Source organism: Pieris rapae, chromosome 8 (assembly GCF_905147795.1).
Source record: "Pieris rapae chromosome 8, ilPieRapa1.1, whole genome shotgun sequence".
In the NCBI taxonomy this organism is placed as follows: domain Eukaryota; kingdom Metazoa; phylum Arthropoda; class Insecta; order Lepidoptera; family Pieridae; genus Pieris; species Pieris rapae.
The window spans coordinates 2,629,613-2,653,183 of record NC_059516.1 but is presented as its reverse complement, the minus strand read 5'-3'; the positions used below and the strand labels follow the sequence as shown (position 1 = coordinate 2,653,183).

At 33.4% G+C, this 23,571-nt stretch overlaps 2 protein-coding genes across 2 annotated transcripts in view; one reads left to right on the top strand and one right to left on the bottom strand.

Moving 5' to 3' along the window:
- The window catches only part of LOC110995642, a 91,718-nt gene extending 77,594 nt beyond the window's left edge, over positions 1-14,124 (top strand). Inside the window, exons 5-14 of the mRNA XM_045629185.1 lie at positions 755-1,347; positions 5,245-5,597; positions 5,847-6,080; positions 6,384-6,572; positions 7,078-7,284; positions 8,623-8,830; positions 9,510-9,740; positions 10,942-11,129; positions 11,807-12,029; positions 12,446-14,124. Coding sequence (XP_045485141.1) covers positions 755-1,347; positions 5,245-5,597; positions 5,847-6,080; positions 6,384-6,572; positions 7,078-7,284; positions 8,623-8,830; positions 9,510-9,740; positions 10,942-11,129; positions 11,807-12,029; positions 12,446-12,553 — 2,534 coding nt within the window. The 3' untranslated portion in view covers positions 12,554-14,124. The remainder of the gene's footprint in view (positions 1-754; positions 1,348-5,244; positions 5,598-5,846; positions 6,081-6,383; positions 6,573-7,077; positions 7,285-8,622; positions 8,831-9,509; positions 9,741-10,941; positions 11,130-11,806; positions 12,030-12,445) is intronic.
- A 3,407-nt stretch (positions 14,125-17,531) lies between these two features.
- On the bottom strand, positions 17,532-22,782 carry LOC110995629 (15-hydroxyprostaglandin dehydrogenase [NAD(+)]). The gene is made up of 6 exons (XM_045629309.1): positions 22,695-22,782; positions 22,339-22,497; positions 21,857-22,093; positions 20,365-20,538; positions 18,784-18,935; positions 17,532-17,720 (listed from the first exon to the last, which is right to left on the bottom strand). The coding sequence occupies exons 2-6, from the start codon at positions 22,432-22,434 to the stop codon at positions 17,570-17,572; spliced, it is 810 nt and encodes a 269-aa protein (XP_045485265.1). The 5' UTR covers positions 22,435-22,497; positions 22,695-22,782; the 3' UTR covers positions 17,532-17,569.
- Between the last annotated feature and the right edge of the window lie 789 nt (positions 22,783-23,571).

The window sequence follows — 23,571 nt, the reverse complement described above, 5'->3', positions numbered from 1 at the left end:
AATGACATGAGGAATGTCTTGCCAGTTCCACCAAGGGCATCTAGGAAATATAAACCACCATTTTCATCATCGTTTGCCTTCATTAAAGTATCATAAACTTCCTTTTGTTGGTATTTCAACAGGGGTACATTCGTTTGAACTACTAAATCTAATTCCTGGTGATCATATTCACGTTCCCGTTCCAATACTCGATTAAATGCGTCATTCGACAACAACAACAAATAGAAACATTCATCATTCTTTGGATGAACTGTATACATACGACAATACCGAGTTTTATAGTTCTCTTCACTGTTTATACGAATGGGCAATAGCACTATCATTATAATTAAATTGTAAATTGTAAAAATAATTAAACGTATTTATTTAATAGAAATATTTTGAATATTGATTTCTTACAAATATCAAATTGTCATATATACGTCATTACACAGCTGTCATTATACGTCAATTACATAGCTATCATTTGCGTTTTATTATTCCAAGTCTGATTCTTATTTGTTATACCACTTTTTATAGTGACTGACGTTTCATGTCAAGTCCCACGGGAACGCTGTCGAACGGGATAAAAAGTATCCTATGTCCGTCTCCTGGCTCTAAGCTACCTCCATACCAATTTTCACTCAAATCTGTTCTTTCGTTCTTGAGTTATAAGTGGTGTAACTAACACGACTTTCTTTTATATATATAGATATAAAATTCATCATGAAATACGATAGCCAAGGGTTATATATCATATCTATTTCCATTTCAGAGCGACCCTTTTTCAAAATAAGACCAATGCCATATCCCGTAAACATAACGCGTGGGGAAGATACGAACATCGCGAGGCCAACTAAAGCCCGAGAGTATTACCTCGGGGATTTGATTTCTGGGACTTATTGCTCGAGAATCTTCAGCGACTGCGATCGTAAAAACTGTAGGTTACAATCACCAAATTTCCCTGGAGTTTATCCGAGGAATTTGACGTGCTACTACGCGGTACGACAGCACGAGGTGCCTCAGGGGAAGCATGCTCTTATTGTAGTTAAGCAACCAAATGGGCAACTGATTTCGATACGAAGTCAGAAAGCGTTGTATGCGACTAATCAACAAGAGCGGGGTAATAGTGGACGAGAGCTGAAATTTTGGGAGCAATGTGATGAAGTTCAAGACTATGTGACCGTGTATGATGGCTACACAACCAGGGATCCGGTAATTTTAAGGTTTTGCGGAGGTGGAGTATCAGTTCCGGAAGCAATATCGAGTGGTCCAGAGTTGTTGGTAGAATTCACCACGTCACCTTTTGGAACCTTTCTGCAACCGGCAACTGCTCAATCTTTGCATGGATTTCAATTAGAAGTTGAGGTAAGGATATGTTTAATCATATAAAAATCTTTTATTAATACTTATCATATATAACACAAATGTAATAAACACGACAGGAAGAGGTTTTGTAAAAAATTATGATTCCAACAATATTTTTCCAACTAACGGAACAGTATAGAGTTGTATAAAATCAGATAATAAACCTAGAAAAGTATTCGTTGACCTTGAATACCATTTAACAATACACGTTTGAGTGAATGATGAATGGGTCTTCTGTGATATTTCTCTTGAAATACCTTATATTTTTTAACTTATTCCCGAATTGGAATAATTATAATTAATGACAAGGTTTTCTTTTGAGTTCAGTATTGTTTGAGACTTTTTATTATAAAAGGCGAAATAATGTCAATATTGGTGATTTCCTTTTTCCAATAAACTTTTGATGTTGGAACATTCGCCTCCGCATTTTTACCTTGTTTGATAAGTAACCCAAGATAATTTCAGATCGCATAGTAATTGAGAGATTGCTTTGCATTGTATGGACTATCTAATATATAAAAATCTCGTGTCACGGTGTTTGTAATTAAACTCCTCCGAAATGGCTCGCCGATTTTCGTGAAATTTTGTGTGCATATCGATTAGGTATGTGAATCAGATCACATCTATTTTTCATCCCCCTTAATTAAAGGGTGGTCCATACCTAAATTTTATTTTCATTTTTTAGACAAAATTTTTATTGTGTCTATTTTTTATGATGGGTACACATAGAAAAATTCACGGAAAAATCTAAAAAGTTTTTATTCTGAAAAACCTAACAGTCTCTGGGGTAGCATAACAAACTGTTCCATGTTTGTATGTACTAAAAAGGTAAAATCACATAAATCACACAAACAAACTTCGCAGCAGCAGCTAGTACATTATCTACTTTTTGACAAAATTCACCTTAACCTTTCGAAGGGTTTCAGTTTCAGTACGGTTGGGAGACTCTTGTCCACAGTGAGCAGATGGGCACCACAATTGAAGAAATTACCCGGTGCGATCGTCTGTAAATTGATTTTCTAATAATAAAAATACTACTTATTTGAGTACATACTGTCCTAGTTACACTTGCGTACTATAAAGCAACAATTAGCCAAGCCATCTTCTCTATTATCCACATAGAGTTATATTCTCTATATTATCCACATATATAACTAAGAGTTTGTGAAGACTTTCTTTCATGTGATCCTATACATTGACGCGATGTTATCTAGACTTGGTAATATTTTGCATAACCTTTTGCTGGTAATTTCCTACATCCAAACAGTTTCAGTTGCTATTTATCACATAAAGTCCTGATTTTACGTATATATGTATATATGTGTACTTATATTATCGATTGTACGTATACAGTGGGAATATAAATATACAAATACATGAAGTGATTATATTCTATTACATGATCATCTATTACTGCTTTTACCTTAGTAATCATTTCAGACAAGTTTCACTTCTGACATGTTTATTTTGTACGCATGCATTTTTTTATATTAAAGGAGGCAGACGAACAGGGATCAGATGTTAAGTGACAACATCGCCCATAGACACTCGCACTGCCAGAAGGCTTACAAGTGTACTGCAGGCCTTTTAAGAATTAACACTAGAAAACTCAGAATTGTTTTACCTCAAATATCAGCTGTTCTTATGTAATACATATGCCATGATATTTATATTATATGGGATGGAAATTACAATGTGAGTGAAGTATACCGAGCGGACAAATAAAGCTTGATATTGTAATATGAAAAACAATACAATGCCAAGTTTTGCATTAAATTATATTACATTTGCAATTATAAATTTATAATCCAGAATTTCTGTTAGCCAATGTATTAGCCGCAGTGGTTTAGCAGCTAATAATGCTTTGAGTTCCCGTGCAATTACGATAAGTCTTTGGTAAACGTTGGCCTAAAATTTATCTCATATTAAAGGCATTTAGTACGATAATATTGGGTTTTTTTGTTTACCTACCTTATGATTTCCAAAACATAACTTGTTAATGGATCCTCTACTTGATGATTAACTCAGATTTGTATACTTTATGTTTCATCTTACGAGTCCAATTTCGAAACAGAGTAATGGTTTCAAGTTAAAAGGTAGAAACTTATTTGCTTCAGAAACAAATCAATAATGAATGTATATCTCCAAAATTCCTAAAACTTGCCATATAATACGGGGTTTTGGATTTATTTTTTTTCCAGCTGTTTTCGCAAATTAACATTGAATTCGTGTTTTATGTAACTAGGACATTTGTTTTAAATTGAATGATGAGCGAGCTCTAAAAGAACAATCTTTTAACGATAAGATCTTTCTAATTAAATTATACTTAAGATTGTTAATACCCATTGGCTTTGAGGCAAATCTGTCTAGTCTCTGGAAATATTACAATTTCAAAGAAATTCAATTTAATTCTATAGAGCTCTAAAATATGGATTAAGTAATATTTGCAAACTGTTTAGAGTAATAGTTTGGTACATATTTTTGATAAGTCAACTTATTTTGTTGTTTAAATTCCATTTACCAATGCAAATCTATGGATGTATCAGCATCTATCTCATCATCCGTCTATAGTTACGAGTGTTCATTCGTATTCGCCTAATAGATATTATATATATACGAGTTTTTATAGAGAGGTTTTTACGCCGGGTTTTTTTCTCGGTCTACACCCTCTGTCTTCTTAGCCGATGAGTAGGGATGCCTACAGGTTTGAATTTAATGACATGGAATAGTGATACCTTGATCTTATGTTTCAAAATAAACGTATTTTATTTTTATTTTATTACATATTAAAAAGTTAATTGTAATAAATATATAAAAAAATAATGAAATAAGTACACAAATGTTTCTTATAAAATAGAAAAATGAAATTACTAATGGAACAACGCAAACGTGTAGTATCAAGATGAATATAAGATAAATTAATGCAAACAAAACCAGTTGCACGATCTGCATACATATAAAATTCACTCGCGTAAAACAATAAATCAAGGCATACCATGCTCTGCTTGGGTCTATGCCAAAGTGTAATTAGCAGAGCTCGTGCGGCCAGTTATTATAATGGAGCATTCACTATACTCCACAGCAGTTTGCATTGTTTCAACTTATCAAATTAGGCCGCGGCCTCAAACCATTTTTTCTCGCCAGGACTTTTTACCTTTTCACAATTTTACCTGAATGGAAATTATGTTTGCCGTAATAGTATTAAATTGTTCGTTTCCTTTTCTTCAACAACGAATATTACTGATGGCTTCGTCTGCAGTGTGCTGCAGAGTTTTTTGTGTCAAATATAATGGAAAAGTTATCATATTATTTACGTAATATTTGATCCTTGGTATCTATTCTACATATATTCTAGAGATATGTAAATATAAACGATATGATGTGAAGCTAGATACTGATTAGTATTATAGTAAAAAATATATTGTGTTATTTTTTCTGAATAGGAAGGATGGCTAAATGTATCCTATGTATGACCTAATTAATACACTTTTTAAAATAAATATAAACGTGATTTATGTTTTGTAAATATTTGCTATATTTTTAAAAATAACATATTTTACTACATTAAATTTCTTCACGATTTTAATAATCAATAATTTGAGATCCCTGATACTCTATGGTATGAAATTGTATATAATGCTAATTGGCTAATTTTAACTCAATTATTACAGCAATTTTTAAGCAAAATCACCGTATTAAAATCTGGGTTACAACTCTTAATTCCTCTTGACCCACTCCTTAGCTTATCTCGTCTTGAATACGCAAAGTATTATCTAAAATCAATCTTATAAAAATTCCCATCACAAACAAATGTGAGAATCGGAAAACATTTACTCGCCATCCAAACGTAATACAATCATTGAATGAAATTGATATTAGCATAATAAAACGTTTTAGGTTAGATTCGTCGATCAACAATCGCCGACCTACGCAAAAAATAAGCGGGCTTGTGAGTTTTGGATAAGAGGGACGGGCCGAGGTGTGTTGGAGCACCCTCAACACTCATTACCGCCGAATACAACGTGTCTATATCATATGCAGGGAATCGATACCTCTGGTCCTTCGGGCAAGAATATATTTTATCGACGACAATTTTCAGCTCCGAGATTTCGTGTCTGGTTCTCGGTATTAAAATTTTATGTTACGAACGCTCTCAATCCAAATTTGCCTGAAGATGAGTACTGTGGAAGCCATTTGAATATATGGGATGGACCCATGAGAATATCGCCTGGCTGCAGCGATATTTTTTGGTATGATATTGTTATTATGATTTTACTATCTTTCTTTATTCGCTTTGATGTTTCAACACAAATTATCAGCAATAATAAATGAAGAGCTGAAATTTTATTAGCACGGCGTACGTTTTGTATTTTGAATAATATATTATAATTCAGCGTTAGATTATCAGTACAATCTGCAATATGTAAAGTTCTAATTGAAATAATTATATTCAAAAGAAATCGAAAAGCTTTGTGTTACCAATATGTTTTTATTTATAGTGACAAAGACCGCTCAGTACAAATGTCTAGAGCCACCTCACCACAGTCGGTGATAGTTGGTCGTCCTCCCACAAATGCCACTTTAGTTGCGAGATTTTGCCGTGAGAGGGCGCCAAGAACGTGTGAACATGCGTTACTTAGAAGGTCGAGGGCTTGCGCTCGAACGGAAAGTTTTTTATCAAAAGGCGATTCTCTAACTTTAGAACTGAAATTGACACAAGGGACTGCTCTGAAGTGAGTTTTAACTTTCTAATTTACTTACACGTTTCATATTACTTGCAAACTTATAGTCGCTCGTATTCCTTCAGTGTTTAAAACTGAAGTTGCGAAAGCTTTAAGTTGGTTAAACTAAATGACTTGTCTTGTCTTTTATACATTTTTTTAAATGAAATTAGTAAGTTTTGTTTCACATGAATATCTTATGGAAAAGATAAATCATTGCCGCTACAACTTTCAGATTTCTGTTCTACTATGACCTCAGGGATGAGGGAGTGGAAAATATTGTTGTTAATATTTACAAATTTTGTTTTATTTTAGGCCTGTTTTCTTCAAAGCGTTATATGAGTTCGTTGACCTGCATCAAGACGGAGAGCCATGGGGTCACGGTCCTTGTTCTAGGAGGTTTTCTTCTCGTTCCTTTCCCGAAGCACCACCGGACCCACCAGTAACATTTTCATCACCAAGAGATGTCTTTCTCTATGGCAGGGGAGGAAATCGTAATATCAGGTATGGTATAAACTTGTTATTTATTTTCAGTTCCTTACAGAGAGCTATAGAAACCGAAAAATATCTGAAACGAATCAAACAAAGTAAGCTTCTGCCACAAATAAGCGTTTTTTAGGTTTTGGCCGCACACGGCCTGTATGGAACCAGCTTCCCACCGATATATTTTTGAACCAATTCGACTTAGGATCATCTATTTAGACGGGTATCAATTCTTAAAAGCTCGGCGTATGTATGGGCGGAGATAGCATCCTTTGCCCTCTGTACATATAAAAACTGAATGCTAAAATAATCAAATCTTTTAGAATGTTAGAAAAAATACAGAACTAGGAAATTATCATTATTATTATCATTAATTAATTATATATATATATATATATATATATATATATATATATATATATATATAGGTTTTATTTACAGACTTTGCAATTTGAGCGATCTTTTATACGTCATTTATTTTAAAGTCGATTTTAAAATTCGTTTAATTTTAAGCGTCTTTCAACAGCTGCACGTACCGATTTGAAGCAAACCCTGGCGAGGTCGTACGGCTGAAGATATGGAGCGTCCGAAGCGGTGGAAGCCTTTGCAGATCCGTGCATTCCGCTCACTCGCCGTGGTTCAGATGTGGTGGTGAGGTAACGGCGGCTGTTAGAGTATTCGACCGACCTTGGAAGGATAGTGGGCCTGGAGTTCTACGGGATTGTTTATGCAGGTAAAGTGTTGTAATTATTTCTAAACAGAATACTAATAAAAGTTTTAAGTACCTTCAGTAATCGTGTCCCTTACGAGGAGGAGTCCCTTTTAGGTTTTTATCTCCTGTTTTTGCTTCACGTATCGAATCCTAGGGTATATAGACTCAGCAAATAATATAATCTGACTTTGCGAATACTCCAGCTATTAATAATGACTCTAGTAATTTTTTACCTACTCAGGAAACAGTAAAGGAAAGACCCTAAAATCATTTCAACATGCAAATGTCAAATTATAATTAAAAGCAATTACATTATTTATTAAAATCGTTTTCAATGTAAGGGTAATAGCGCACTAGCGGCCAGGCCGCAGCGGCCAGACGCGCGGCCCGGCCGCAGGGGTTGCGATTTGCAACGCGGCCAAAACTGCGGCTACGATAGTCAGTTGCTTATACAGCGCGCTTCAAAATGGACGTTGAGGAAATAGCAGTGCTTTTGTATCTTAGTAAGAAGCAGAAAAAGAAAAGGAAAAAATATTGGGTCCATCCCTTACTACGAGAAAGGCGAACAAAGGGATTCTTTCATACTTATTTCACCGACCTTCAGCAATATGATGAAAAGTTCTTTAATTATTTGCGGATGAGCAAGTCTTCGTTTGAAGAACTGTTAAGAAAATTAAGCCCATCAATACATAATAAATAATCAATAAATCAGTTATAAATCTTTCCGTGTCCAAAGACATCGCAATGATTACAAAACACGCTGTAGTTCCACAATACGCGCGGCCGCCGCGGCTAGTGCGCGCACACTGCTTATTTAACTACAATGCAATTGATCCCAGTGGCCGCAGCGACCAGCGACCGAACACGGGCCGCAAATGCGTCGCTTCGATCTCGCTGGCCGCTGCGGCTCGGTGTGGCCGCTGGCCGCGTGCGGCCAGGTGCGCGTGCTATATGGCGATTTCATACTATGGTTTCTATCTCGATGGCCGCCGCGACCTGGCCGCTGCGGCCTGGCCGCTAGTGCGCTATTGCCCTTAGTGTCAAAAAACTACAATCTAAAAACTCCCGAAGATTACACCGCACAAAGCAAAATACTGTAGTGCTTATTAACCTGTGAGAACGTGATTAAATAGTTTGATTGCTATGGCAGAAATATTTTTTTAATACAGCGCGGTGCTAGATAATGGTACCCAGTACCCACAGCCGTATTGGATCCTGCAATGGATGTATTGAATCAATTTGCAGTCATAACAAATTCTTCAATAAACTTAGCAAAGGGTCCAAAGCTCTGTTGAAAGGACAGCACTAAATATAAAAATTCGAATATATTTATTTAATCCTGTGATATAAATATTTCAGTGATGTATTTGACTACGAATTTACATCGACTTCTACTGTGGCTGAGTTGAAATTTGACGTTGTGAATATGACAGCGATGGATGACTTCCGATCTTTTGGATTTGAGGCTTCAGTAGAGTTTGTCAGGGTTGAATCACATTGTGAAGCGACACACAGAGTCCATGGACCGAGTGGAGAACTACTTTTGTATTCTTCTATAATGGGTATGGTAAGTACATATTTTTTATATCTTCTTTTGCAATTCAACTGGTTCAGACGTTAACATAAAATTACTATCAATTTAGACGGTGCACTACGAAATTACCAATGTATGTATCAGGTAATGTTCGGCTGGGCTACCAACTCATCATTTTTTTAAGACTCACCATGAAACGTCCGCAGTATTTTACGTTCTATTAGCAGTAACTTCTGCTCCGCTTTTATGGTTAGCGTCCAAGCCATCCATAGAATAAGACTGCCTGTAAAACAGCATTGTATATACGTGTCTCTAACAATAGAGACAGGTATATACAAATAAAGAGGAGTACAAACTCCTCTTTATTTTTAATAAAAGTTATTATATTAATTAATGGAATTATTTAATATAATAACTTTTATTAAAAATAAAGACGAGTATTATATTGCTCGTTTTTACAATTATATTATTTACAAACATGACGTTTTGATTATTCAGATCAAATCAATTGACTATTTGATTATTGAATTGTTGAAAGTATTCACTGGATTCTTTCAAAAATAAACGTATAATTGTTGTAGATATGTCTTAGGTTTTAATTTGTTTCTAACTCGATTCATATTATATTAAATTTTGGTTGTTTTAGTATAATACACTAGCGTAGGAAATTTCTTAAGTTTGATGATGCTTATTAGAATATTTATACTTCCAGGATCATTGTGACCAGCGTCCTTGGTTGATTGACCCATCACCTGGTCGCTACCTCTACTTGAGAATTGAAGGCAGTATCATCAAAGAACCAGACTTGGATAACTTCACTCTTCTCAATAATATAACGGTCGCTCCAGATCTGCGGCATATGTGCAGAACGCAGAACCGAATAGCAGTGTATACTGGAGGACTGTCGCCTGTTTACATTTGTCCACTACCGCCCCATAGACAGGTATGAATATTTTAACACCGTAACGTGTAATGCAGTTCTCGATATTTCCATAGTGAATATTTTCTTCTGTATGCTCAGTGTTGGCAATTTGTGGGTTTTACCTCAAATTTAGGGGAATTCAATATGTGTAGGAGATAAATTTATTCAGGGGGGTTTAGGTAGTACTTTATACACATCTCTTTTTATACAAAGCCTTTTGGTTTTTATTTGTAATGTTAACAACCTAACTAAACGAATAGAAATCGATACTGCTAAGCAGTATCGATTTCCATAACACTTGAATGCGCTCACAAAATTGAAAATTGGCTGAAAAAGGGGAAAAGGAAAGACTTGATAGTGATGTATACAAAAAAATCACATGAACGTAGAAATAAATAAACCTTTTATCAAAGTCAAAGTCAAAAATCATTTATTCATATAGGTAACACAATGTAGACTTACGAACTTGTCAAAAAAAGAAATATACATTAAATGCTTCTAATTTTACATTTGATCTATACATTTTATTATACATTTGATTTGATCCTTAAATTAAGTTAGATATAATAATATATAAATTTAAATTAATATGCATTAGTAAACATGGAAATGGAATAAGTCCTGTAAAAAATTTCTTTCTTTCACGTATACGTTTGTTATACGTATAAGCTAAACAATAATTACCTACATAGAGTAAAGACGCAAGAAAGATGTGGCTTTTTGATACCTTCTCTGTTTCGTGCTTCTTTGTAGCTTGTTACATGGATAAAAAAAATTATTAATTTTAAATTGTTACTAGTTTTCCAATTTATATAAATTATACAAAGCAAGTGATGACATTCATTTAAGAAAATTTTGACGTCCAATATAACTGGAGTTCAAATAATGATAGTAGTATAGCGGCATATCGATTTTACAATGTTAACGAATCCATTGCAGTTTATTAAATCAGAAGGAACTATAATCATTATAAATTTTATTATGCATGAAAATGATTGCACATTTATATAAACAGTGTTTCATTTAGTTTAATTTACAGACACAAGTCATATTTGTTTGTTCTTTGTTCTATCTGCAGTATTTGAACAATTGTTGATTGCTAGTTATTATTATTAGTGATGTATTAACTTGTTGGTAAAATTTCTTATATGTAGTAAACACTTCACAATAATTGTGTTGTTGTAATGTTCCAGAGTTACTTATCAAAAGCATTGCATTTCAGGAAGAGCAGAGCGTAGAAATTTTCTCCGATGGTTGGATCAAAGAAGTGGACCCTCTAGCAAAGCATGTGTTAGCTCCTCCGCCATCACCGGACCATTTTGACCTGGATTGGCCCAGATCCCTCTCCGTTGAGCTAATGGGCGTTGAGAGTGGATCCTACTTTGTAACATGGCTGGAACTGTCTAGAAGGTATTGCATGTTTTTAAGTGTCGAGTGATAGTTCTTCTGTATCAACGATTCATTTGAGATAATCAAGTTGACATTGTAATTAAGCTCTTGATCAGTGTTTACCTACATCGGGCCCCACAGGGGGGCAATTGATATCAGTCATCGTGGAGACTTGAAGCTAACGAAGTTGGAACCTAATATAAAATCTCTGTGCAGCAAGCAAACTCCTTGCTCCTTAAATAAACCTTCTTAAAAAAACTGGGATTTTGAATTCCAGTTTTTCATTATATTTTTATCATTTACTTATTCTTTCGTTATCAATTTCCCTATTGATTCCTAAATCTTATCATTAAAATTTCTTAAGTGAACAATTAATTTTTTAATACTTATATTATGTGTGTTACATAATAATTTTAGGTAGGTTATTGGGGCACAAAAATGGTTGGATAACACAGGATTCAAATGTATCATATAAAAGTGTCCTATTGATCTTGTTTGACTGAACTTATCATTAGTTTTACGCCCGATAGAGGCGCCATTTTGTTACGTTTTGTTTTGACCCAAATGCAAAATTTTTCGGTATCTAGAATATTCAAATTGATAAATTTAAATCAAAAATATCTAGAGATCAATTTGTGTATGTAATGCATTAAATTGTTTAACTACATCCGAGAATATCACTTGAATATCTTTTCCAGGCAACCGACCGAACACGGTGGAGTGTTCGCACTGTCAGGTGAATGTCGCTACCGCTGCCCATCCATAGATGCGTGCATATCCCCTGCTCTATGGTGCGATGGTATTAGCCAATGCCCTGATGGATCTGATGAGCGCCTCACACAATGCTCCTCCTTCATGAACGCTCCTTTCCATTACCTCACAGGGCTGATAGCGTTCATCGCTTGTATCGCCTTCATTGTGGTGAGTTTATTTATTCTAATATCTTGCTTAGATAGTGTACGTATGCATTAGGATTGTTACTAAGATTATAAGTAATAAGTATAAAAGTATATATTTTTTTACTGTTATTTCAGTTGTATCTGGGTTTATTTTTGAAATTCACTTCCCTTACCGGTAAATACCTTTTTTATAAAACAAATAGGCAAATGGACATCCGCCGCCCATGAATACTACGCCAAAAGACGCACGAGTGCCTTGTCGGCCTTACAACGCCTTTTACCTGGCCTGTCCCCTCCCTGTCAAAGATAGTTCTGCGTCACCAGGACTGACGTGAACATCTAACCGACTTCAGTTTTTCTCATCAATAAAAATATTAATATTTCTCATAAAAATAATAATATTTCTCATAAAAATAATTAAAAATTTATTTTTTCCAGGTCGCAGCAACTCGTAGCTGTCGGCGGCGCCGTTCTGCGCTCCAACAGCGCCTCAAAAGTTTCTCCTCGGACACAGCAATCTTCGATGAGAAAGAAGTGATTTGCTGACCAAGCGAAGACTCCGTGCGATACGTGGAAATAGACAGAGTCACTACGGTGTGACTCTCCACGCGCGGAGTCTGGGTTTTCCTTGTTAAAGACGCAATGACGTCATCGGGTCAATGACACGACGGCCATTGACCTCGAATTGAGATTGATAGTTTTAAAGCGAGCCTTCGGACCAAAGTGATACCGATTGGTCAGGATATAATATCGTGGTAGTCTGATATTTATTTGACAGATTGTTCTATATTAGCTCTCATACAAAATTAATATTAAAATGCCCAGATTATTTTTTGGTCAATGGGAATTCCGTCATGGGCTAGGAAATTGTCTAGCGTGATTTTTTGGGGTAGTTCTATAATCTAGATATTAGTTTGGATGCTTTTAATTACAGATCTGCTTTGAGACAGGAATGTGAACGGAAATCATGAATTATCAGAATACCATTATATTTAATTCGAATTATTTTAAGGCATTTAAGTTTATAGGTGACTGATTTCATTATATAATCATAATGAACGCACAATTTTTTTTACCTGATCCGATCGGTTCAAGAATGTACGATATTTGTTGTATTATTATTATTAATCTCTTGTAAATAATTTAGTTGGAATGTTCGTTATAGATTAAAATATCGTTGTGGCAATAATTCAATTGTATCAAATTAAAGCCTGTGTTCCCTAAATTCGTATACGTGATACAATACTGCCATTTATAAAGTTCGTATACTTTAACTGTAATTTTAACCGAAAAAGTTTACATTTTTTTTATTACCAAAAACGAGTCTATTGACATGTTATATTTAAGAGTGCGTTTCACTAACGCTAATCACATCCTCGATTAATCGGGGTTTTCCAGTTATTAATATTTAGTAACAAAGTTAATATTACCAATGTTTCATTTAAGTATAATAATATTAAAACACTGCGAAAATAGTGTTGTTCTCTTCAACTATTTTTATTGGCCATGTTCCATTGCCAGTGTTGCTCGATACAAGTTAGCGTCGTCCTAGAAAAGCTATCAGTGAAACGCACCAGAAAGACAATGATATGATTTTCCAACCATCAGCCTTAAAATGTGTTCAGTATTCCAAAATTAAGGCACGTAAAAGCATAATGGAAAAATCAGGTCGGTGACCTCAAAAGCAATTTATAAATTATCCTACTGTAAATAAAATTAAAACTAATTCATATCTTAAAGTATTAAAGTGATATAAATTTGTTTCCCAAGGAAATTATTGAGATTTGTTATATCGCGTTAACTATTAGTAACTTGTAGTGATATTGATAATGACCTCGTAATGGTTAGGATATAATAAAATAGATTTGACCCGACGATACGTGTGACAGTCTTTGATTATTAACTTATTACTATGTATTAATAATTGTATTTCCTAAGCTCGATAGTGATCTATGAAACCGCGTCTTGCGGCGAAATTGCGCTAACTACACTGTTTTGTTACCTATTAATTACGTTTCAAATTCTTGAGGAAATAACCTTGACAAAATCCAAATTCTGTCTTAAGATTCCTGTCTAAATATTATATAAAATGATTATTAACATTAAAATTCGATATATTTAACCTGTCGATATTAATCTTTAAAAACGTTACAGTTGCAAATTAATGTAAATATAAAATAGATAATAAGTGAATAATTGACAAATTATTAAAAAAATATAATCGTAAACTTGTAGGCAACTCACATCCCTTGATTTTTTATGTTTTACGTTAATCGTACAAACTTTTTTAAGCGCTGTTTTTAATACTTGAAACGCTTTAAGCTTAAATTGCGCTTTGGTAGAAGAATATTGAGTTTAAGTAATCTAATACATCAATAAATGCTAATTAACTTTTGGATTCTCTAAAAGTTTACTATGGTAAGGCAAAGAATGAACAAAATAAGAAGTATGTTTTAGTCAAATATAATGTCAAAGACTGTCATAAATCTGAAAACAATTATGAACGTAAAATATAAGAAAACACTGAATATTTTTCACTAAGATTGACAGACTGACTTTAATTCGCAAGTGTTAAATGAATTAAAATAAACACTATTTATACTACTAGATATGTTAAAGATGGTACCGTTATTGAAATGGAGACTGTTTTAGAAGTTAAAATTTAAGAAAAATATGTCAGCAAGATTCGGCTGATCCTCCAACTTTTTCCACCCTATTTTATTTTGTGCCATCGTCATTTGGTATCGTCATTTTCCAGCTACCCTTTCGATCCCGTTGGCCCATTCCTCTTTTGGTCTTTGCTTGTTCCTTTTGTATCAGTCATTTCAGTTACTGTTTTAGACCATCTATCATCTGTATATTGAACTACGTCTCGCATGTTACTCTAACGCTGATGAACCCCTTTTTTTGCCGCATTACACATAGTTCATAGTTTCTTCAAAATAATAATAATAATATAGCCTTTTATTGAGATCGACTTAGGTTCATATATAAACAAAGATCATTAAATGAAACTAGATATTAGAAGGTTAAAAAAAATATTCTAATATGGGGATCTAGGATCTTGGTTAATTTCTGCAGATCTGTTTGTCAGTCAGCAATGGCCTCCTCCAACCTTTACCATTCATATCTTTCTTGGGCCACTCTGTTCTGCCACTTCCCTGATGTCGTCTTCCCACCTTTTTTGTGGTCTTCCTCTACACCTTTTGCCTTGCGTTTCTTCACCATAGAGCTGATTAATTACTGTATCATCTACGACCTTTAAATACATGGTAACGATGAATCTTTCTGTTTATAAGAATGCTAATTATTTACCAATTTTGAGTATTCATATTATGTTTTTACAATTTTGATGTATGACACATCAAGTCTCATCAGACTTAAGGTACAACAGTCTGGTCTTAGTGAATATATACAGTATTATAATTATCGTTAAAAAATTAAGTTAATATAAAACAATTTGTTTCGTTTCAGCTGCCCTCTCAATAGCTTACAGTACATTCAAACTATTAACATATGTTTATGGATATTTTACTCTTGTGCAAATCTCGAGTAGATCTTGGAGTGTTAGAATGCTCAATTAAAAACACATTGTTTTGTTTTTTACTTGAAAATTCTAACAAACAAGCTACAATCGAATCTCAATGGCAATGACTCTTAGTCACTAATACACATCCGTAAAAATTTGCCGTAAGTGGAACCCGACGGACGCATTTCGTCTAGTGTCCTAGGTCAGTTAAATCGTAGCAAATCTAGAAGTAAGATATTGAGATTGGCCGTTGTAGTGTTACGATGATGTAGAAAATTTATCGTCTTCCATAATGTACGGATTCCAGTATAATTTTCAGTTCAAAATGAATAAAGTTTCCGCAATTTGGAAGTTACAAATCAGGTGTTATCCTGGAAGACAATAATGAGGTAAGCAGATATAATTTCACATTCACTGGTTATGAAAAGTTATGATGATATAAGAAGTTTTCAAATAAAATTATTTATTGCATGAACTGCTTTGTTTGATTTACATTCACGCTGTGGAAAATATTTTATTTTTACCAAAACATTCGTTTGTAAAAATAAATATTTGTAAAGATATATATGGCGTGACAACTGTTTTTTTGGCGATAGGACTTTCATTAAGCCCATATTTTGTTGTGGCACTTACACTACTGTACGGCTGCCAATCATGGCCTATCACAATTGAATTAATAAAGCAAATTTAAATATTTCAACAATCGGCCGAAAGGAGCATGTTAGGCTTAAATCTGATAAATAAGATTAAAAGTACAACAATACGAAATAAAACAAAAATAATAGACGCGGCTAAAAATGGTGTTTCGCCTGAAATGGCGTTGGGCAGGGCACACAGCAAGAAAACGTGACAACTGATGGAGCGAGAGAGTGCTACACTGGGGTACAAGTATAACGGCCGGCGCGACGCGCCCCGGCAACCCAGCGCAACCATGGTGGCAGGCGTGATCCTTATCGTATATTATAATATACTAGCGGATCCGACAGACGTTGTCCTGTCTACACGTCTTTAATTTCAAAATTTCAATTTTTAATAAGCCATTTTGATGAAAATTATTATTCAAATGTTATGACAATATCTAACGATCCAGCACATGGTCACACACGATATAACACAATGATAACAAAACTTTTTTTAAATTTCGGGACAGACTAAAATTAAAATTCGAATATTATTTAAAATTTGACACTGCGATGGTAGCGCCGTCTGTCGGATCCAATGTCATTCCAAAATCAACAACAACTAATAAATTGAAAATTAATTAAAAAAACATTATCCAGCGGACAAAATTGTGAATCTAAACCATTCCCAGATCCCCTTGAACACACACAAAAAAATTCGTCTAAATCGGTCCAGTCGTTTAGGAGGAGTTCAGTCACATACACACGCACACAAGAAATATATATATTAAGATATCGCTATTAAGTCAGCCGCAGGAGCAAATCAATTAGATATTTTTTCTAGCCAGCTCCATATAAGATTTTTGACGTTTTTTTAATAGGAATATATACTACTGAATAATCAAAAAGCTACAAGAAATTCATCTGTTTCCCTTTAGTCTCAATAAGCAGGCCTTCGTGATTTAGATACTGTTGGTCTAATGTATATACACCTTTTTTATCAATCAGAATGTAAGTAGTACTCGCTTTGGATAAGTGAAGAAGATTCTGTGTCAATGTATCCTAATAGCCTATTATGAGCAAAATTGTTAAATAAAGGAGTATTTGATTAAATATTTAGTATTGTCAATACTACCTTTTAGATATAATAGAGCGATGGGACCGAGAGGGTAGCTGAAAGAAATTGGATGACGATGGCACAAAATAAATTAGGGTGGAAAAAGTTGGAGGAGGCCTTCTCGCGGACCGCATCTTAGTTAAAATTGTATCCATATCTATTTTATTTAATTTATGTAAATAGGATATGGATACATACAGGCTTATTATTATTTTCAATACTAAGGACAAAAGCATCATTAAATAATGAAAGCACAAATTGAAAACGTAATGTTTAATCTTAATAAATATAGTAAACTATTCCATAAAAGTTTTGGATAAATTCGCGTAGCTATCTTTGACTGTCCGCGTGATGTTTTCTGCTGGTTTTCCCGAAGTAATCAGCCAAGTGTCCCCACTTTCGCCATTTTCAATCGCAACAAGCATTCCTTTTACAGCATCATCAACCCTGGAATAAGATTTATTTATTTCTGTAAATAACAAATCTTTCGTTGTACCAGTTAGTTTACAATAATATATTACGTGTTGAGTAAAATAACTTTCAACTGTGAATCATACTGTTATGTAAAGAAAGGAAATTTGTTAAGCATACTTGTAGGTATATACATAAGATATACATAAGCTTTGTTTTTAATTTTTTTGTTACAAAAACTAGCATTAAACACAGAACAATTTTTAAAAATTGCGTGGCGCGATTAATTTACCTATCTCTTTCGTGATAATTTGTTAATCTAATAGGCAGTAATTGATGAGCCTCCTGTGCCTGACACACGCCGCTTTTATTTTTGTTTTTGAAGCAAGCCGAGCGAATTTACATTCGCACTTAGAAAGAAAGTCCATCAGCGCACAGCCGGGGATCGAACCTACGACCTCAGGGATGAGATTTGCCCTCTGAAGCCATTAGACCAACTCTGTTCTATCACACAAAACAATAGCTGAATTAATAATACGACATTCATACTAAACTATCTTAGAAGCCTCTTCAACAACTTTCTATAGCAATAACTCGTTCGTCTTAATTTAGTTCATTTCGAAATACATTTCAAAAGGTTTTAAGACACTGATTTGTGAAACAGTCGGTCATGCATGCAAATTATTTGGTAATTTTATTCTCGGTAAAAGAAAAGGAAAATTTAACTATAATCAAAGAGTAACGTAACACGATGACACGTTCATTCGCGTTTTCCTGCTTGTAACATAAAACCTTCATCATACGGTCAATAATTATAGGTAATGTGTAAATATCTTGTTTTACCAACTTAACGATATACAATGTAGATTGACCACATGCAAATAATTATTATGAATAATAATCATTAGACGAATGTCTTATTTGTGTTAAAGTGACTACAAAGTATTGTATCTTCATTTAATAGAATCTAATTATCTTTCTTTTTCCTTATTATACTTTAGCATTCTGTGGAGGTTTTACTAAAGAGCTTAATTTTTTTTTATAAACATTTGACAGGTACTCAAAAAAACGTCCTTTGACAGGTTTATCATTAACTTACCCTTGTTTAGGCATTCTAGATAATGCTTGTGGTATTATATTTTCTATAACATCATCTATGGCCCCGACGTAGCCATTGATTAAGTTTGTATCTGTGGTTCCGAAGCATAGTGTGATAACACGCACTCCTGTTCTATTGAATGTTTGTTCGGCCTGGAATTATTTATAAATTACAAATAATATCTTAATCTAAATGATATTTATCGGAGTTTGAAGCAAAGATGTGAGAGTGTGGTGAGAGCATACCTTATAAAAACTCGCAATAACAAAAAATAAATCGATATTTAATCAAGCAATCAATCAATCAAAATTTTTTTATTCAATTTAGATGCGTCTTAGGGCTTATGAATGTCAAAAACGTTTACAAAATTCGCGAAAGAGCAAAACTACGCCATTCGTTAGCAAAACTACCAGGAGGCCTTATTCTGAGAAGAACGGGTGAGAAACTCAGCAAGTTTTACCCTCCCTCTAATGAAACTAATATTAAAATTACTTACAATATTCTTATACAGTAATAACAACTATTTACTTATTAAACTACTTTACAGTACTACTTTAAAACAACTAAAACTTATTACTATTACCAAAATATAGTAATTACTAATAAACTGGCTACCAGCTACACTATTTACTTATATAACAAGAAATATTAATTTTAAACTAAAAAAAATATAACATAAATCAAACAACTACAAATTACGCATAACAAAACTCAGACAACGTGATTTTATTTATAATCAAATATTGAAACACATCCTGTATTATAATGAGAATTCTCGTCAATAATAGGTTTCTTGCCTCTTGCTATCTATGGAGCGACAATGTATCAATTGTTTCAAATGTTTATTACGTTGTTCCTGCTATTTTTGGTGGCTAAATCGTAAAAATGTTATATTGTATATATCACTGGCCTTATATATAAAAGTAATTATTTAAATATGTTCGACGTTCTGGTGGACAGAAAAACTGTGTCCAGATTGCGTTTACACCACACCAACTTCTTGCTATTTAAGATTATGTCTACAATAAATGAATAAAAAAAGAGTGTGCGGTACTTATGTACACGCGTGAAAAGTCTTCACTTCTTTGGCGTATGGAAAAAAATAACTAAAATGCAGTAGTGATTAACGATAAATATTCAAATTAATCAAAAAGATTTTATTTAAATAAATAAATTATTAGTAAATACTAACACCGTCGTATATGAAATTGATTTAAAAACACCAAACTTATATTTATTTATTGACACTGTTTAATTGTACTGTTACGAAACACGTGTTCGAAATATAAAAATACCAGAATATACAACTTGAACTTAGTTATAGATTTCCACCCAGACCTAACTTTACAATGTCGAATTTAGGTATTGTCGTGTGGTGTCGAATGATTTCGGAAATACTTCAGTGGGCAACTGGTTCCAGAGAGTGGTGGTGCGCGGCAAAAACTGCCTTGAAAAACGCTCAGTTGTGGAACGGCGGACGTCGAGGTGGAATTTCGTATTCTGACTCGACATCCGATGATGAAACTCAGCTTAGCTTATATATTATTATGGAATAAATGCACTAAATATTAATTAACTTACGCCCAAACAGTTACTAAATTGTAACACTGCTGATTTTGCTGCACTATATACCGGAAGCAAGGAAGACTGCATCAGACCAACTATAGATGAGATGTTCACTATGGTACCTCCTTTCCCGCCATTGTCCTTGCGCATTAGGTTGTAGGCTTTTAGTGAACTTCTTATTAGTGAAGTCTAAAAATATGTTTTTACTATTAATATGTATGTAATATGCAATTGGAAGCGACGAAGAAACTGGTGTCTTCTAATTAGTGAATTCTAAAAATATATTTTTTATTATTAATATGTAATGTAATGAGAATTAATATCTATTAATATGCAATCGGTAGCGACGCGAAAATAAAAAAATCAATACATTTAAAACTGGTGTCTTCTACATGTGAGAAATTCTGCATGCAACAAAACGTACAATATGAAAATGTGAGTGTTTTATAATTAGGATAACAGTTGGTATAATTATGAATAGTTTGCTTCGGTTTAGAAAATCTTCGGTTTCCTGTTGATATGTATATAAAAGTAATAATTACGGTTATAGTTTTAATTTTTATTATCCTTGAAGGACAAAACAAATGATAAATTTTATAACAAACATTAAAAAGATAATTAACGGTGTAACATACTTTTTCACGAATCAAATTAAATTGCTTGCTTCATTATATATAATATTACGTATATGTCGGTAGATCTTGTATACGCTAATAATAACACAATTTTTTTTACCAGATTTAAGACGTATTTAATTGTTATTGTATTTAATATTTAATGACAATTGACTTAAACCCAAAAATCTTGTAACGCTAAATGTCTTGATAGATACATAAATTCTACATTTATAATAATGATAATTTAACACTTCTGTGACCTGTGTTTGTAATCTACTGGTACCTCAAAAATACCCTAGACGTAACGCCAATATATCGGATGCCAAAATTTTAAAAATTAGCGAAATCGGTCCTTCCAATAACAACAATTTATTTATTATCTTAATATATATATTTCTTGTGTGCGTGTGTATGTGACTGAACTCCTCCTAAACGACTGGACCGATTTAGACGAAATTTTATGTGTGTGTTCAAGGGGATCTGGGAATGGTTTAGATTCACAATTTTGTCCGCTGGACAATGTTTTTTTAATTAATTTTCAATTTATTAGTTGTTGTTGATTTTGGAATGTTTTACATTGGATCCGACAGACGGCGCTACCATCGCAGTGTCAAATTTTAAATAATATTCGAATTTTAATTTTAGTCTGTCCCGAAATTTAAAAAAAGTTTTGTTATCATTGTGTTATATCGTGTGTGACCATGTGCTGGATCGTTAGATATTGTCATAACATTTGAATAATAATTTTCATCAAAATGGCTTATTAAAAATTGAAATTTTGAAATTAAAGACGTGTAGACAGGACAACGTCTGTCGGATCCGCTAGTATTATATATAAACATCGCTCAATATCACACTGAAGCTAATAGCTATGAAAATCAGGTACTTACCACATTTACTTCTAATGCTTTCAAATAGAAATCGGGCCCGTCATTCATAATTCCAGCATTGTTGATTACGACGTCAATATAACCAAATTGTTTAATGGTTGCATCGAAGGCTGCATCCAACTCAGCTGTTGTAACATCGCATTTGTGAAACTTCGCTACATTGGATCCATATTTGCAATTTATTTCCGCTTCTAGCGCGTTCCCATTTTTCACATCAATATCCAAAATTGCTATATGCTGAAAAAGTCTTCACCAATAAAAAATTCGTAAAAATATGAATGTAGGTAGTGTTAATAAAACGCTTACTATGCGCTTTTTAAGTCTCATACAAGACAACTATAGCTATATAGTAATAATGTGTATAGTACTTCAGTAGTAGATACACAAGCTTCCTTTACAATAGTTATCATCTGACCTATCTATCGAAAACGGATCAGTCATATATTGTTAAAAATCTCTTCAAAATATTTAAATTCTGTTACCTTTGCTCCTTTCTCTGCTAAGGCACGAGCAACGCCTTCGCCGATTCCCGCCGCTGCGCCAGTAACCAAAAATATTTTATCTTTCACATCAAACATGACTGTTCCGTCCTACTAATATGAAGCGACTGATTCAATCACTTCAATGCAGTGTATGCTTGCCTAGAATTTATTTAAATTAATTCTTATCTACGTCGTTTTTGAACTCCTATTTCGGGCAATCCTTTTTGACTTTGCTTAGTGTTTGAATAATTTATATTACCCTTTGTTATACATAAGTTATGTAAACAGTCTTATCTATAAACGATAGATATTTAGAAGCCAGTTCTTATCATACTTTGATTTAAGATATATGATACCTGAGGGAATATGGGAGCCTTTTGACATACTTTTGTGTTTTCATCTGACCGCATTATATTTTGACATCATGGCACGAAAATAAAATTATAAATAAATTGTTCAGCATTGGGTCATTTCAATAAAGCTGGCATTCCTGTAGACTATATTCTATACACGCAACATATGAATAATTTGATTTGTCAAATGATTTGACATTACATAGCAATGGATAGTATGTTAAAAGACAATCCTAACAGAGATTCCATTCCATTCAACGCATTTAACTAATTAGGTAACATGATTGTTGAATATATTCGTAATGTTGATTTTGTAATCATAAACCATGTGATTGAAAAAATTTGCCTGACAAACAAAATATTTTTAACAAAACACTCGATCGACACTCGCGAATTCACTTTCACATGACCTAGGTCAATAAACAGTTTCTACAACGTCCGTTTCCGGTAATGTGATTGGCGCAAATAAATTCAATATAACAGTACGAATAATTCAAACAATTGCATTCATAACGTAGTGAATTACCAGATGTTTATGTACTTTTTAATACTGTATGGTATGTGATATTATAGTATCTAACTATGGGTTCTGACTCATTGATAATTTTTCGTTATTTACATGGTTGATATTTTACCTTAATATCTAATTGCGTATATAACAATAATAATAAATATGTATATAAATTACTAAACGGTTTTTAAAACTTGGACTATTCTCTTAATTCGTAAATATCGGATTTAAATCTAGAACATTCTCATGACTTTTAGTTTACGAAAAATTACGAGTGTAAGTATACTCGTAACTACTAGTTAAAAACTGATAACTTTCAAATAAAAGCTGTAAATACAATATTTTTTTTACCCATAGTCAAGTCTCAAA